Genomic DNA, 16169 nt, shown 5'->3' with positions numbered 1-16169 from the left:
GTCACCTAACTTCTCTGGGTCTCAGTTTCCTCTTCTGTAAAATGGGGATTAATATGAGCCCCCCGTGGGACAACCTGATCATCTTGTAACCTCCCCAGCGTTTAGAACAGTGCTTGGCACATAGTAAGCGCTTAATAAATGCCATTATTATTATTATTATTAATCCCTACCCAACAACGGGCTTACAGTCAGGAAGGGGGGCATATAATAAGCACTTAACAAATACCACAATTATTATCTGATCTCATAATCTGATATCTCCTTCAGGGTTTGGGACATAGTAAGGGTTTAACATATGCCACAGTTATAATTATAATTGGATGCCTGAAGCTGTAGGTTAGGTGGGGAAATTTAGGGGTGAAGCCAGGCACTCTATCTTGTACCCTCAGTGAGTCAGTGTGCCCTGCTTTCCCTCCTTTAGCCCAGCAATACCCACAGTTCCTCCTCCCAGAGAGAGCAGGATGCCGGGCATAGATGAGACCTAAGTCTTCCTCTCCTCTGCCTTCTTCCTCCCAACTTCTCACCATCCTGCCCAAGACCAACGCCCTACCAAATCCCACAGCTTGGAAAAGAGAAAGCCCAAACTCTCAGCCCCAGCCAGAGCTGGACCGGCCCCCAAGCCCAGGCCAATGGCCACAGAGCCACGGGTGCGCTTAGAATAGTGCTTGGTGCATAGTAAGTGCTTAACAAATACCATCATTATTATTATCGGGAAGCTGGACCAACCCTGGCATTGCAAACGGGCTTTCCCCTCTCCCGAGGAGTCATTTGTGTCACATAATCGTGGGTGGTGATGGCACAGGGACCACAAGGCGGCCGATTGCAGAATCAATTTGCTTGTTTGATCAGTCGTCTCCACCCCATTTCCCAGGACTCACCTCCCCAATAGAGCAATCAGCGCGGTGGGCAGGAAGCAGAGTCACCAGGCCGGCCACGTTCACGGGCCCCTTCCATCCCACGGGAAGTCTCCCAGCCCCCGAGGCCGACAGGAAGGAAGAAGGAGGGTCCCCTGACCCCACAGCCCGGGGTTGGGGAGCAGCGAGTCCAGACCAGGCTGAGGCAGAGTGACCTGAGCTGCCGGGCGTAGAGAGGCACCAGAGCAGGAATGCCAACTGGCGTGGATGGAACATGTTGACAAAGGCCCAGGTTCAAATCCTAAATTTGCCACTACCCTACTGTATGATCTTGGGCATTTTTCTCTGTGACTGTTTCTTCATCTGTAAAATGGAGACTCAATACCTGTTCTCTTTGACTGGGGACAGGACTAGTGCTTTGCACACAGTAAGCCGCCAATAAATACAATTGAATGAATGAATGACTGACCTGATGACTTTGTATCTTCCTCAGAGCTTAGTACAGTGCTTGCTCCCCTCTAGACTGTAAACCCCTTGTATGCAGGGAATGTATCTGTTTTATTGTTATATTGTACTCTCCCAAGTGCTTAGTATAGTGCTCTGCTCACAGTAAGCGCTCAATAAATAAGATTGACTGACACAGAATAAGTGCTTAACAAATGCCACCATTCTTATTATTAAAGACAGTAGGTGCCTTCTGTGGGGGATGTTTCCAGAGGCAGGTCTTTGCTACCACCTTTCAGTGCCAAACTGCTCCTCCCTGAGGCTTCTGTCCCCTCCTTGCCCGTTCTGGTGGTGTTGGCCTATGCAAGATGAGGACGGAAGACTGGGTGGGGGTGGCTCCGGGCCCAATCCTGGCACTCCCACTGTGCCTAGGCCTCAGCCCGTATACGCTGAAGCCGAAGTCTGGCTCCTCAGGATCCAGACCTGGCTATCCTTCCCTGTTAAAAAGCGGTGGCCTCTACCTCAGGAGACCCGGAGAGAGTCTCCTTGAGTCTCCTGTGTGACCTTGGGCAAGTCACTTCACTTCTCTGTGCCTCTTCCCTCATCTTTAAAAAGGGGATTAAGACTTTGAGCCCCAGGTGGCCAACCTGCTTAGCCTGTATATACCCCAGCACTTACAACAGTGCTTGTCACGTAGTAAGTGCTTCACAAATACCATCATCATCACCACACGACTGGGGAAACCGGACGACTGCTCATCCACCCGCTTCCCCCTCCCCTCCTCCAGCATCCCCAGGCCCTCCCCTCCTCCCACTCCCCAGAGCTCCTATTTGCCTGGCATGTCAGAGCCAAGCTCTCTCCTGAACAGACTGTGGGCCATCTGCCGCTTCCTTGTGCCCACCAATCCGCGGGGCGGGTGTGAGCCTGCCGGGGGGGAGGGAGGCCCCACTGCCAGACGGGCTGTGGAATCCATGTCTCCTTGCAAATCCTCCCCCACCCCCACCCCCCCTGCCCCTCCTCAGTGTCTGCTTCTCCCCCACCCCCTACTCCGTCCTTGTCAACCCTTGGGCGACTGCTCTGAAATGCTCCAGGACATTGAGTAGAGCTGAGGGTCTCCTGGCCCCGGGGCACTCAGACCAGGAGTCCCTGGAGCTTGGGGGCTACCTCCCAGGCTACAGGAGAGTCTGCAAGGGGAAGTCCACTGATGCTGGGAATTTAGCTCTTCCTGGACTCAGCTCCCAGTCCAGTTCTAGACTGTGAGCACACTGTTGGGTTGGGACCGTCTCTATATGTTGCCAACTTGTACTTCCCAAGTGCTTAGTACAGTGCTCTGACACAGTAAGCGCTCAATAAATACGACTGAATGAATGAATGAATGGACTCTTTTTCCAGCCAGTATAGTGGTAGTAGAAGTAGCAGTAGTATTAGTAATGGGAGCAGTAGCACTAGCCTTAGTAGTAGCAGAAGTAATAGCAGTAGTAGTAATAGTGGTAGTAGTAGTAATAGTAGCAGTAGTAATACTACTAGTAGTAATATCGATTTATTTTCTCTTAGAGAAGCGGCGTGGCTCAGTGGAAAGAACCTGAGCTTGGGAGTGAGAGGTCACAGGTTCTAATTCCAGCTCCACCGCTTGTCAGCTCTGTGACTCTGGGCAAGTCACTTAACTTCTCTGGGCCTCAGTTACCCATCTGTAAAATGAGTATTAAGACTGTGAGCCCCACGTGGAACAACCTGATCACCTTCTATCTACCCCAGTGCTTAGAACAGTGCTTTGCACATAGTAAGGGCTTAATAAATACCATCATTATTACTATTATTGTTATTATTGTTCTCTGTCTCCCCCTTTTAGACTGTGAGCCCACTGTTGGGTAGGGACTGTCTCTATATGTTGCCAACTTGTACTTCCCAAGCGCTTAGTACAGTGCTCTGCACACAGTAAGCGCTCAATAAATACGATTGATGATGATGATGATGATTAATACAGAGAAGTGGTGTGGCTCAATGGAAAAAGCACGGGCTTGGGCGTCAGAGGTCATGGGTTCAAATCCCGGCTCCACCAATTGTCAGCTGTGTGACTTTGGGCAAGTCACTTAACTTCTCTGTGCCTCAGGTACCTCACCTGTAAAATAGGGATGAAGACTGTGAGCCCCACATGGGACAACCCGATCACCTTGTATCCTCCCCAGCGCTTAGAACAGTACTTTGCAGATAGTAAGCGCTTAACAAATGCTGTCCTTAGTAGTAGCCCTAGTAGTTGCAGAAGTAACAATAGCAATAGTAGAAATAATAATAGTTTTACTAGTAGCAGTAATAGTAGCATGGCTTCGTGGAAAGAGCATGGACCTAGGAGTTAGAAGACCTGGGATCTAATTCTGGTTCTGACATTTGTACGCTGTGTGACCTTGGGCAACTCACTTCACTTTTCTATGCCTCAGTTCCTTCATCTTAAAATGCGGAAACTTAGACTGTGAGCCTCATGTGGGACAGGGACTGTTTCCAACCTGACTGACTAGTACTTAGTACGGTGCTTAGCTCAAAGTGGGTGCTTAACAAATGGTATTATTATCATTACTACTAGTATAGTAGTAGTAATAGTAGTAGCAGAAGGAGGAGGAAGAAGAGGAGGAGTATTTATTTCTTGTCCACTGGGCGTATTGAACTGTACTAAGCTCTTGGGAAGTATAAAAGTGACACATTCCGTGCCCACAGGAGCTAATACTCCAATGGGGAAGAGAGACATGAAGACATTCACAGAATAATCAAAATTAAATTGAAAGTACAATTAAATAAATCTGTGTTTATAAAGCTATATAAGCCCTGAGGATGGGCTTAAGTAGCACGTGGCTCCGTCATTTTCCTGGAATGTGATCTTGGACAAATCACTTCACTTCTCTGAGACTCAGTTTCCTCAAATGCAAAATGGGGATTCAATACCTGTTCTCCCTCTTAGACTGTGAGTCCCTTGTGGGACAGTGACTTTGTCTAGTTTGATTTTTGGGTATCTACCCCAGCGCTTGGCACTAATAAGCACTTACCAAATACCTCAGTTCTTTTTCTTCTTCTCGTTATCTAATCTGCAGGTCTGTCTTTGGAGGCCCCCAACCCCCAAGGTGGTCCAACTTCAGGAGCCTCCAAGCCTGAGGGGGTGCCGACAGCACTGCCCACTGCACTGCCCACCCCAGAGGAGCCGGCGGGACCCGTCCGCTTTGCCACCACGGCCCCCACTCTGAAGCTGCTGAACCACCACCCCCTGCTAGAGGAGTTGCTCCCGGAGACTCCGGCCCAGCTGGAGGAACTGAGGCCCGCTCCCTCTTTACATCAGGGCCCAGTGCCCCTGCCGCCCGGCATCCCTGGCCCATTCGTCCCGAGCCCACTCACTAGCCTGCCCCACCATGGCGGCCACTCTGTCATCTCTGACCTCACTCCGACGCCCCCGGGCCCAGCCTCGGGCCCCAGGCCCTCCCCACCCACGGCAATGGAGGTGGCAGCCTGGACCCCCAGATCGATCTGGTCTGGGCCTACCGTCACCGCATCCCCTGAGCCAGGGCCCGGGGTGGCAGCGCCCGACTCCATCAGAGTGGTCACCGCCACCCCCGAAGACCTGTTGCCAGAGGCCCAGCTGGGTGTTTCCAGAGCTCCAGGGGCAACGGCCGCCCAAGCCCGGGAGCCCGGGGTGGAGAGCACAGGCTCGGCGACGGCATCTGGCGATGACGAGGACACCACCACCACCACCATCATCACCACCACGGTCATTACCACCGGCCAGCCCCCGGGTAGGCCCCTGCCTGGCCAGCCCATTCTGGGGAGTGGCCAAGTGGGGGGAGGTGGGCCTAGGGCAGAGGCAGCCGTTGTAGAGAGTGGGAGGATGCCCCTCCCCTAGGAGGGGGGAGGGAGGGTTCAGCTGATCATCCCCTCTACCAGGATCAGGTTGTCATCTTTGGGGCCCCGGTGCCTATGGCCCCCATCATGAAGCCCCAGGGAAGACTGGGAACTGGCATAGTGTCCCAAGACCAGCATGCTCTGCCTCTATCCCAGGGCCAGTGGCTCAGCGCCTGGCATCTCCAAAGGGACCGACAGAACCTCCCACTCCCCTCCTCTACCTTTCTTGGAGTAGTCACCATGCGAAGAGCGTGGGCTAGACTGACCAACTGACTCTGGTCTCCCTTTGGGTCTCTCCCCACCCCCAGCTCCTTGTAGCTGGAATTTCACAGGTCCAGAAGGCCAACTGGACTCCCCAGAGGCATCCACTTTTGACAGCGGCCTCGACTGCTCCTACTACATCTCCGTTTACCCCGGCTATGGGGTGGAGATCAAGGTGAGTTCCCCAGGCCCAAGGGGATGGGAGATGAGGGAGGTGAAGAAGGAGAGGGAGGGAGGTCAGAATCAGGAGAGGGGCCAGCACAATGCCAACCCACTCCCCTCTGCCTCTGCTGACTGAAAGAGTCAAAATTACAGCAGGAGGAATTGAGGTTAGGCAGCAGGAGGGACTTCCTGACACGGCGGATGAGACAGAGAAATGGGGGTCAATCAGTAGTCTTTATTGAACACTTACTCTGTGCAGAGCACTGTGCCGGGAGCTTCAGTAGACATGATCTCTGCGCTCCAGGAGTTTACAATCTAGTGGGGAAGATGGACGCTAAAATAAATTGTAGGTAGGAGGAAGCAGGATATTTCCATGAGTGCTGTGCTGTGGATCTGGAGGGTTGCAGTGCTTAGGTACCCATGAGATAGCTTTCCTGGAGAAACCCTGGGCATCGCTCAGGGTTCCTTGCATTCCTGCCCAGCCATGACTGCCTGTAGTAGTAGTTGTAGCAGTAGCATTTGGGAGAGTACAATGCAACATGAGTTGGTAGACATGTTCTCAGCCCATGCTGGTATTTGCCAAGCTCTTACTATGAGCCAGACACGGTACTAAGAGATGGAGTAGATATAAGATCATCAGGTTGGACACAGTCCATGCGTCACGTGGGGCTCACAGTCTTATACCCCATTTTACCATGAGGTATCTGAGGTGCAGAGAAATTAAGTGACTCGCCCAAGGTCACACAGCCGGACCCGGGATTAGAATTGACTAATCCTGGTGACGATGCAGTGGACTAGGCCCTTGGGAAGTTCGGAATAAGTAGGGACATGATCCCCATCCTCAAGGAGCTTGAGCTGGGGAGACAGACATAAGCGTGACACCTCTGTGCAGAGAAGCTCTGTGTACTCATGGTGGGGTAGATGAGGAAGCCGTCCACCCCTCCTTCTGGTTGTCCTCTTCCCAGCATGCACCCCCTGCCCCCCATCCCCTCCCGGGACCACCCCACCCACCCCTCCCCAATGGTGGGACTCTGACTGTGCCCCCTGGAGCAGATATCCGGCCTCACTAGACTGGCAGGGGAGAGAGGGCTCCGGCGGGGTACTGAGTATGCCGGGGAGGTCAGAGTAGGGGGGCACCCGCAGAGTGGCTTGGGGGCAAAGTAGGGGTGGCCACAAACAGGCAGGAGTGCCACCCCTCCCCACCCCTAGTCCTGGCACCAGGATCTCACCCCTTCTGGGCCCAGAGCCCTTCACTGTGAAAGTAATTAGTACCGAGGTGGCTTGCCCCACCCCTTCGCCTTGTGAGTGCTCAGTGCCGCTTAATTCATGTAATTAACGTAATTAACGTCAAATTTTTGCCTAATGAGCAGGCCCTGGCTGGTTCCCTCAGAGGAACAGACTTGCTGCAGGTATGGGGGAAAGGGCAAAGAGCCGGGGGTAGGGAAGAGCCCTTCCTTTCCTATGCCCAGGTCCTAATCACCTCCCCTCAGTCCTGGAAATAATCCACTGGAGCCGGAGGAGGGAGGCCAGAGGACCTTGCTGGCCTAAGGAACAGACGGAGCCAGATTTGCCCTGCGCCCCCTTTGAACCCGGCCCCGGCTCTGGGCCACAAACAACCCTTCCTAAAAGACTCACATACTGCTCTATATTTTTGAAACTCATTTTTTTGAAACTCGTGCTATTCATCGAAATGCAAGAGCCGTTACCAGGCAACTCCACGATTAAAACCTTCCACGTCCTCCAGATTACCATCAATAATGCCAAATGGAGAACCCCGCCCCGCCCTCCCTGCCGACCCCCCTCTTGCTGCCACCCCCGGCAGGGAGGGGAGAAGAAGGGAAAAGGAAGAGTGATAGAAGGGAGAGATGCAAGCGGGAGGAAGGTAGCCAGAGGTCGGGGGCAGCGGAAATTAGAGATGAGAGATCCGCTCAGAGGGAATTAGGTCAGTTGATGGGGGAGGGAGAAAGTGAGGACTGGACTCTGTGGAAGCAGAGGGGGAGGGAGGGGAGAGGTTCCCTCAGCCTTGGCTGGATGTGACCGCTGACCCTGCAGTGGCTAAGCTCAAAAGTCATCTAGGGTTGGTTGTCCAGTTGTTCCCAACAGTGCTAATCTGAGTGGGGGGGACGCACTCAGAGTTGAAGTTCTGGGGGGAGTCGGAGGGACCAAGCCGAGATGGGCAAGAGCGAGGAGCTGCAGGTCCTGGGATGCTCCCGGGGCTGTCCCGGCTTGCCAAGGAAGCGGGGAGGAGCTCTGGAAAGCAGGAGCTCTGGTTAGGAAAACAGGTCAGGCAACGATCAAGCAGAGCCCATCTGACTGGTGTGAAAACCTGGGTCCTAGCACCGGGTAGGGGGGCACTGGGAAGGAGCGTGGCCCTAGTGACTGGGAGTTAGAGGACCTGAGTTCTAATTCCAGCTGTGCCACTTGTCTGCTGTGTGACCACAGGCAAATCACCTAACTTCTCTTGACCTCAGTTACCTCATCTTCTTCTTTAATCCTATTTATAAGCACTTAACGGTGTGCAGATGAACTGTACTAAGTGCTTGGGAAAGTACAATACAACAATGAAAAGATGCATTCCCTGCTCACAATGAGCTTACAGCTATGTACTTAAGTATACTGTGGGGCCGAGAGGGGGAATAGTGAGGACACTGTCCAACCTGATTAAACTTGTAACTACTCCGGTGCTTATTATGGTGCCTGGCACATAGAAAACACGGAACAAATACCATAAAATATTTAAAAAAAAACTAGCTGAGAGGGCAGGTCTGGAAGCACTGAGAGAGAGAGAGGAAGGAGCATGGTGGGGTGGAGGGCACTGAGGGAGAGAGGACTGGAGCTGGGGACCTTGGAGGAAAAGAAGCAGGAGTCAAGGAGAGAGAGGAGGGGAGGACCAGGAGTGTGGTAGTAGAGGAGCCTGGGTGCTGGGCCCTGTGGGAACTGGGGCAGCGGGAGGTGGTGCAAAGGTGTGAGGAGCACTAGAGTAATGTAAAGACTGACTTGCCACAACAGCTGGTTCCTCTTCCAGCTGTCCGGGCAACCAACTCCAGCTGTTCTCAGCACTCATGCCAACCACACTCCCAGGGCCCTGGCCCCAACTTGGGGAGGGAGCCCACAGTGCTGCCCATCTCCAGCCTGTCCAGGATGTTGAAGCCAGGCTCCAGGAAGGCCTGGGTTCTTGAAGGGCTAGCGTGCCCCCACCCTTGTGAGCACTTGGGGTTGAGGCTGCTATTGGTGCCCAGCTGTTAAGTGGCATTGGAGCATAAATGAAGCTCCTCAGCTTGAAGTGGCAGAGCAAATTTACCCACACAGTGTTTTGGAAAGTGACTTTCCGGTAGGCTCAGCCCAGACCCACTCGTTCTCCAAGGGAGAGCCTAGGATCTGGGCCCTCCGCTTCCTCCTCTTTCTCCTCCTCCTCCGCAGCTCCTTCCCTTCTCCGTTCCCCCACCCGGGAGCCCCAGTCATAGAGGAGCATCCACCGTCACCCAGCCTGGCTGAACCTCGGGCTCTGGGCCCCCGGCGTTTCCATGGCAATGGAGAGGCAGCGCCTGTTCCCCGGCTACGGTGAACGATTTGGTGCTGCGAGGAGTTCAGGCCTGAGACTCAGAGCAGGCAGTGGTGCCCATGGGCCACAAGAACAGATGATTAGTGCTGCCCACAGACCTGACTCTGTCTTCCCTGTCACCCCTGAGGAGAGCACGCTGCCACCCCAACCTTTCCTGTCAGTGTCACCTGCCTCTTTCCGGGAAACTGGCGGACTTGCCCACCCAAAGAAAATGCCCCAAACCGAGCATCTTTTGGTGAACAATGTGCCCATAACCCACTGCCGGAAGATGGCCAAGCCCATCTGTCCTGAGACCTTCCCTGTTGCCATGGAAACCCGAGGCTCTCTCTTAAGGCCCGGTGGCTCCCCTGTCCCTTCTTGTCCTGGTTCAGCGCTGTGGCTAAGACAAAAGGCCACCCCAGCCTCTCCCCTTCTCCACTCGGTCACGCCCCGCTCCGCAGACCTGCCCCTCAGCCCCCGCCAACGGCCCCCGCTGACATTTCAATCTTTCTGCAAAGCCGGGCACAGGAACATTTCTGATGCCTGCAAATTACCTCCAGACTCCATCACACAATCCCTGACAGGCCCGCCTCGCAGACGAGTGGCAAATTAAACACCAGCGCCTGTGACAGGTCCAGGCGGGGGTGGTGGCAGACGAGGGCGGACCAGAGCGTAAATGGCTTCTGACTCTGAAATCAGGCTAGGAAGCACAGGAGGGGAGTCGAGTCATGGAGATCCCCAATGCCGGCCGGTTCTAGGCAACGACCCCTTGGGTTTAGCTTGGGGTCTGTCCAACTCGGGGTCGGGGGAGAATCCCCTGGGAGATCCCCGACTCCCCAACACACCTCGGGAACAAGATTGCAGCTGCTGAGACCCTTGGGATATCCCCAGTACAGCGACTCCAGCTGATGTAGGGCTGCCTCAGTTGCTAGGCCTGAAAAATTCCCAGATGTGTCTCCTGAGCTTCAGAGATGAGGCTTCTAAGTCTAATAATAACTGTGGGGTTTGTTAAGCACTTGCTTTGAGCCAAGCACTGTGCTAATTGCTAGGGTGGATACAGGGCAATCATATCAGACACAGCTACTGTCCCACTTTGGGCTCACAGTCTAAGGCAGAGGGAGAGCAGGTATTGAATCCCCATTTGACAGGTGAAGAAACTGAGGCTCAGAGAAGTGAAGTGACTTGCAGGCTAGTGGTAGGGCCGGAATGCGAATACAGGTCTCCTGTCTGCCAGTCCTGTGCTCTTTGGGGAGTTGTTGTATAGCATTAGAGAAGCAGTGTGGCTTAGTGGAAGCCCACTGGGCTTGGGAGTCAGAGGTTATGGGTTCTAATCCTGCCTCTGCCACTTGTCAGCTCTGTGACTTTGGGCAAGTCAGTTAACTTCTCTGTGACTCAGTTCCCTCATCTGTAAAATGGGGATTAAAACTGTGAGCCGCCCTTGGGACAACCTGATTACCTTGTATCTACCCCAGTGCTTAGAACAGTGCTTGGCACATAGTATGTGCTTAACAAAAACCACCATTATTATTATTATTATTAGAGAGTGCCTTCTCTCTGCCACTCCCCACTCCTCCAAATATGTGACTTGCCTCCCGGCCACCAGGCCAATTCCTGAATGACTTCTGGGTAGCCTGACCCAACCCAAATCAATCAATCAATGGTATTTATTGAGCACTTACTGTGTGCAGAACATTGTACTAAGTGCTTGGGAAAGTACAATGCAACAGTGCTGGGAGACATGATCCCTGACCACAGCTGCTTACAGTCTACCAGGGGAGACAGATATTAAAATAGATTATGGATAGGGGAAAATAGTGGAGTGTAAGAGTATGTACATAACTGCTCTGGGACTGGGGTTAATAATATTATTATTATGGTACTTGTCGAGGGCTTACTACATGCTAAGCACTCTACTAAGCACTGGGGTAGATACGAAGCAATCAGATCCCACGTGGGGCTCGCAGTCTAAGTTGGAGGGAGAACAAGTATTGAATCCCCATTTTGCAGGTGAGGGAAATGAGGCACAGAGAAGTTGAGTGACTAGCCCAAGGTCACACAGCAGGTAAGAGATCAGGATTAGAACCCAGGTCCTGTGCTCTTTCCACTAAGCCATGCTGGGTTATTCAGTCAAGTGCGTAGCTGGTCAGATAGGGTGGACAGATAGATACCCCTCCACCACCCCCTTCCAGGGCTTCCTCAGGTACTTCCTGCTTCCCTGCTGTTTTCTCCAGGTGGCCCCGTGTCGGGTTGTCTGTCCTTAAATTGGAGGGAGTGAAAGCAAGGCTGGGCTGCTGCTCTTAGCCTTGGGTGCCCAGGTAACAACACGCAAACCTCTCCAGCTGGTCCAGGGCTGGGGGCGAGCAGAAGCCTCCCCACACCTGGGACTGGAGCGGGCCAGGCAGGGGCAGAGAGTGGGGAAAAGGCGGGTTGAGGAGTGGAGCCAGGCACGCTCCCAGAGGGCAGCTGAGCCCCGCTCTGCTGATTATGTATTCATGGTGGCGGCGGTGGCGAGAGGAAGGACACTCAGGACGTTGCTGGTAGGGAAATGTGGGCGGCCAAGGGGTGTGCCTGACGAGGCTTCAGCTGGGAGGACAGGCCCACTGTCTGGGCAATCCCTCACCCCTTGGAGAGGAGTTTCAGGGCTGGGGGGTGCTCCCAGCCTCTCCCCACTCCCTCAACCCTCCTGTCAAGAAGCCAGAGGCTGGACTAGAGCTAGCAGGGAGAAAGGGAGGTCTGGCCTCCTCTGGCCTGAGTGGTTGGGGGGGGGGCCCGGGCACGGGAGCGCAGCCCTGAAGGCATATGAGATCCCCCGAGCTGAAAGAGGGCAGGGAGAGAACCATCTGGGCTGTTCAGTCAGGCTAGGAGACAACCATGACTACCACGTCACCGGATGACATTTAGCAAACACGATTCACTAAGAATTCCCTCATCCCTGCCCATCTCAGCCCCGGGCTGAGGCTTTGTGAGGAGAGAGTTCGGATTCTCTCCAGGCCCAGGGATCTCAGGGGAAGGGAGGCCGAGGGGGTTCAGAGATCTGGTGGGAGTGAGTAAAGGGGAGATGGGGAACTGGGGGAGGGATCTCAAAAGTTGAGATGGGAGATGGAGTCCCCGAGAGGGCTGGGAGAGAAACAAAGGGTAGGTGGATATGAAAGATCCAAGGAAGGAGAGAAGCGGGTGGTCTGAAGTCAGGAAGAGGAAAGCCAGAAGAAAGGGAAGAAATAGAGAGGGAGGGAGGGGCAGAAGGGCTGAGAGAGAAAGAAAGAAGGAAAGAGAAATGAAGGAAGGGAGAGGGAGAAAGGAAGACCTGAGACAGGAAGAAGAAAGGAGAGAAAGGAAAGGGAGAGAGCCAGAAGAATGGAGGAAGGAAGGGAGAAGGGGGAGAGAGAATCTTCAGGAAGCAGCAGGACCTAGTGGAAAGAGCCCAGGATTGGGAGATAGGAAACCTGGGTTCTCATGCTGGCTCTGACGCTTGCCTGCTGGGTGACCTTGGGCAAGTCAGTTAATTTCTCTGAACCTCATGATCCTCACCTGTAAAATGGGTATTCAGTTTTTTTTTCCCCTCCCACTTGGATTCTGAGCCCCACCAAGGACCAGGATTTAATCTGCATCTGATCTGATTATCTTGTGTCTACCCTGGTGCTTAGCACAGCGCTCTTGATTCACAGTAAGTGCTTAATAAACACCACTACAGGACCCTAGAGAATGGCTTATCCTCAAATGATATTTATTAAATCCAAATGCAGGCACTGTATAGTTCTAGAAAAGCACCCTGAGTCGGGGTGAGGGCGAGCGGCCAAGGGAGAAGCATCGTGGTTTAGTGGGTAGAGCCTGGTAGTCAGAAGGAACTGGGTTCTAATCCCGCTCCGCCACTTGTTTCATTCATTCATTCAATTGTATTTATTGAGCGCTTACTGTGTACAGAGCACTGTACTAAGCGCTTGGGAAGTACAAGTTGGCAACATATAGAGACAGTCCCTACCCAACAGTGGGCTCACAGTCTAGAAACTGTGTAACCTTGGACAATTCACTTCACTGCGCCTCAGTTATGGTGTTGGTGATTAATGGTGATTAAGACTGTGGGACAGTTCCTATTTGGGAGAGGGACTGTGTCCAACTCAATTATCTTGTATCTACCCCAGTGCTTAGAACAGTCCCTGGCACTTAAATACAATTATTATTATTAGGAGAGAGAGATCTTGTATCCACCCTAGCACTTAAAACAGTGCCTGGCACATAGTAAGCACTTAATACAATTATTATTATTATTAGGAGGGAGAGAGTGTTCTGAAGTGGAGAGGGGGGCGGTTATGTGTTGAAGGGGTCTTTGGATGGAAGGCAACCAGGTTTCAGGGCTGCTTGGCCTGGAGACATCTCACCACCCAACTTCATGCCCACAGGTCCAGAATGTGAGTCTGCAGGCAGGGGAGATGGTAACGGTGGAGGCGCCTGGGGGTCCCGAGCCCCTGCCCTTGGCCAACGAGACTCTGCTGCTGCGGGGCCAGGTGATCCGCAGCCCCACCAACCAGGTGATCGTGCGGTTCCAGGGTCTCCCGCCTCCCGTCGGCCCTGGATCCTTCCACTTCCGCTACAGAGGTAGGCCCCGGAGAATGGGTCCTGGGCAGGGGGAGGCTGGGGGGCGATTGAGGAGGGGCCCGGGCCAGGAAATACTGGTCAGCAGATAGAACCAGGCAAGCCAGCCCACTGTTGGGTAGGGACTGTCTCTATATGTTGCCAATTTGTACTTCCCAAGCGCTTAGTACAGTGCTCTGCACATAGTAAGCGCTCAATAAATACGATTGATGATGATCTGCGGAGGGGATGTCATCTTGGTGGGGAGAGAGGCAGCCCCAGCTAAGACTGGTCAGCTTTTCCAGTCCTTCTGCTTAGCCTGAAGCTGGCGTGGGCACAGTGCCTTCCCTATGCCCTCCATCCCTGCTTCTGCATTCGTTCTCTGGGCTGCCCAGGTTGGCCGGGCACACTCCCCTGAGGCCTCCCTGTGGCCTGTTGTGATGATGCCAACTGTCCCTCACCTATCGGCTCTTGGCAAACCACCAAGTCTCAGGGATGCATACAGGGGAGCCTTACTCGTCTGGCCACCCTTTTAGCTCCTGTGCCCCCTCAATGCCAACCTAGGAGGCAAAGGTACCATTTCCTGGCCCATCCAAGCCAGCCGTCACGGGGTTAAATGAGCATGGAGCACAGAGTAGCACTAATGGGGAGATAATTGGTGCGAGCAATTACCAGCTCATTTAACATCCTTCCCTGCCACCTCTGCAGCCCTGCCACCCCTGTAAGACATTAAATCTCCGGGAAGGGGAGGGGAGGGGCAGCCACACTCTATCAAAGACTCCACCCCCTTGGGACCCTCCTTGGCACACAAAAGCCCATCCCCCAGGATACGTACTTCTCCCAAATGGGCCTCTTTTCCACTCGTGACCGGCGGGGGAGAGAGGTTAAGGCCCGGAGGCCCGGAAATCTGAGAGTTGAGCCCACTCTAATAGCCCGTCAATTCTCAGCTTCGGCTTGGCAGGGCTCATTTCACGGAGCGCTGACCTTGGTTGTTACCGCCACTGGCCCTGCTCCCACCCCCAAACTTCCTCCTCTTCCCAAAGCATCCGGGGAGGGGAAGGAATGGTGGAGGTCGGGCCCCTCCCGTGTCAATGACCGCCCCCGCTGGAGCCATCGGCTCCTTCCATAATGATGGTAATTCCCCTAATTGCAGCCCGTAATTAGCCCAAATCCTGGTGATGGCCGGCTGGGGAGCCTCCATTCGACCTGCTGATGTCTCCCCATTTTCTGGCCTGCTGCCTGGGTCCGGGGGGGTCTGGGTGCCAGCCTGGATGGGGAGGAGGAAAAGGAGCCCCCGGGAGGAGACAGGGGTGGTCAGGCACAAGGGGAGAGAGGATATCTTTGTCCTGGAGTGCCAGGGAGTCTGATGCCCAAGGAAGAACCACTACCATTCATCCATTCATTCAATTGTATTTATTGAGCACTTACTGTGTGCAGAACACTGTACTAAGCGCTTGGGAAGTACAAATCGGCAACATACAGAGACGGACGGTCCCTAACAACGGGCTCACAGGCTAGAAGGGGGAGACAGACAACAAAACAAAACAAGTAGACAGGTGTCAATAACATCAGAATACCAGAGGAGCTGGGCAGGGTCCCAACCCCCGGGGAGTTGCCACCTGTTGGCCCAGGAGCGGACCACCTTACCAGGGACATGGGGACAAATTTCCCCCCCAAACCTTCAGACCCATTGCAGCACCGCACCCCACAGCCCATGGTGCTCTCCACCAGAACCCCTCAATCAATCAATCCTCCTCTTCCCCCTCCACCTTTTGGGGCTGCTTCAGAAAGGGAAGAGGCCCTCTCTGGGCACTATCCTGATGGGAACTGGCCACGGCTCTAGCCACACAAAAAGAAAAATAACAACAGATTGCATGGAGAGGCTCCCCAGCGTGCCGTTACCACGGTAACAGGAAGCAAATTAAACGGGGGCCATGGCTTTACCCATAGCAGAGGCCAGGGGTTGTTTGGGTCAGATCCAATGGGCCTCTTCCTTCCACCCATCCCTATCTTCCCCAGCCCCCCAACCACAGTCAGGCCTTTCCTCCCTCCGCCCTCCTCAGAACAGTTGGGGGGCACCAGGGGTGACCTGGAAATTTTTTTGTGTGGCTCATTTTTCCCATCATTCATTCATTCAATCATATTTATTGAGCGCTTACTGTGTGCAGAGCACTGTACTATGCACTTGGGAAGTACAAGTTGGCAACATATAGAGACGGTCCCTACCCAACAACGGGCTCACAGTCTAGAAGGGGGAGACAGACAACAAAACAAAACATGTGGACAGGTGTCAAGTCGTCAGAACAAATAGAAATAAAGCTAGATGCACATCATTAACAAAATAAATAGAATAGTAAATGCGTACAAGTAAAATAGAGTAATAAATTCAATCATATTTATTGAGCGCTTACTGTGTGCAGAGCACTGTACTAAGCGCTTGGGAAGTACAAGTTGGCAAC

At 53.5% G+C, this 16169-nt stretch overlaps 1 protein-coding gene across 1 annotated transcript in view; it reads left to right on the top strand.

Moving 5' to 3' along the window:
* Positions 1 to 16169, top strand: part of SEZ6 (seizure related 6 homolog) — a 60521-nt gene that overhangs the window by 22677 nt on the left and 21675 nt on the right. Inside the window, 3 exon segments of the mRNA XM_038759471.1 lie at positions 4379 to 5071; positions 5486 to 5613; positions 13539 to 13734. Coding sequence (XP_038615399.1) covers positions 4379 to 5071; positions 5486 to 5613; positions 13539 to 13734 — 1017 coding nt within the window.

Source organism: Tachyglossus aculeatus, chromosome 17 (assembly GCF_015852505.1).
Source record: "Tachyglossus aculeatus isolate mTacAcu1 chromosome 17, mTacAcu1.pri, whole genome shotgun sequence".
NCBI classification, from domain to species: domain Eukaryota; kingdom Metazoa; phylum Chordata; class Mammalia; order Monotremata; family Tachyglossidae; genus Tachyglossus; species Tachyglossus aculeatus.
The sequence above is the reverse complement of the archived record's forward strand: the minus strand, read 5'-3'. Positions and strand labels throughout refer to the sequence as shown.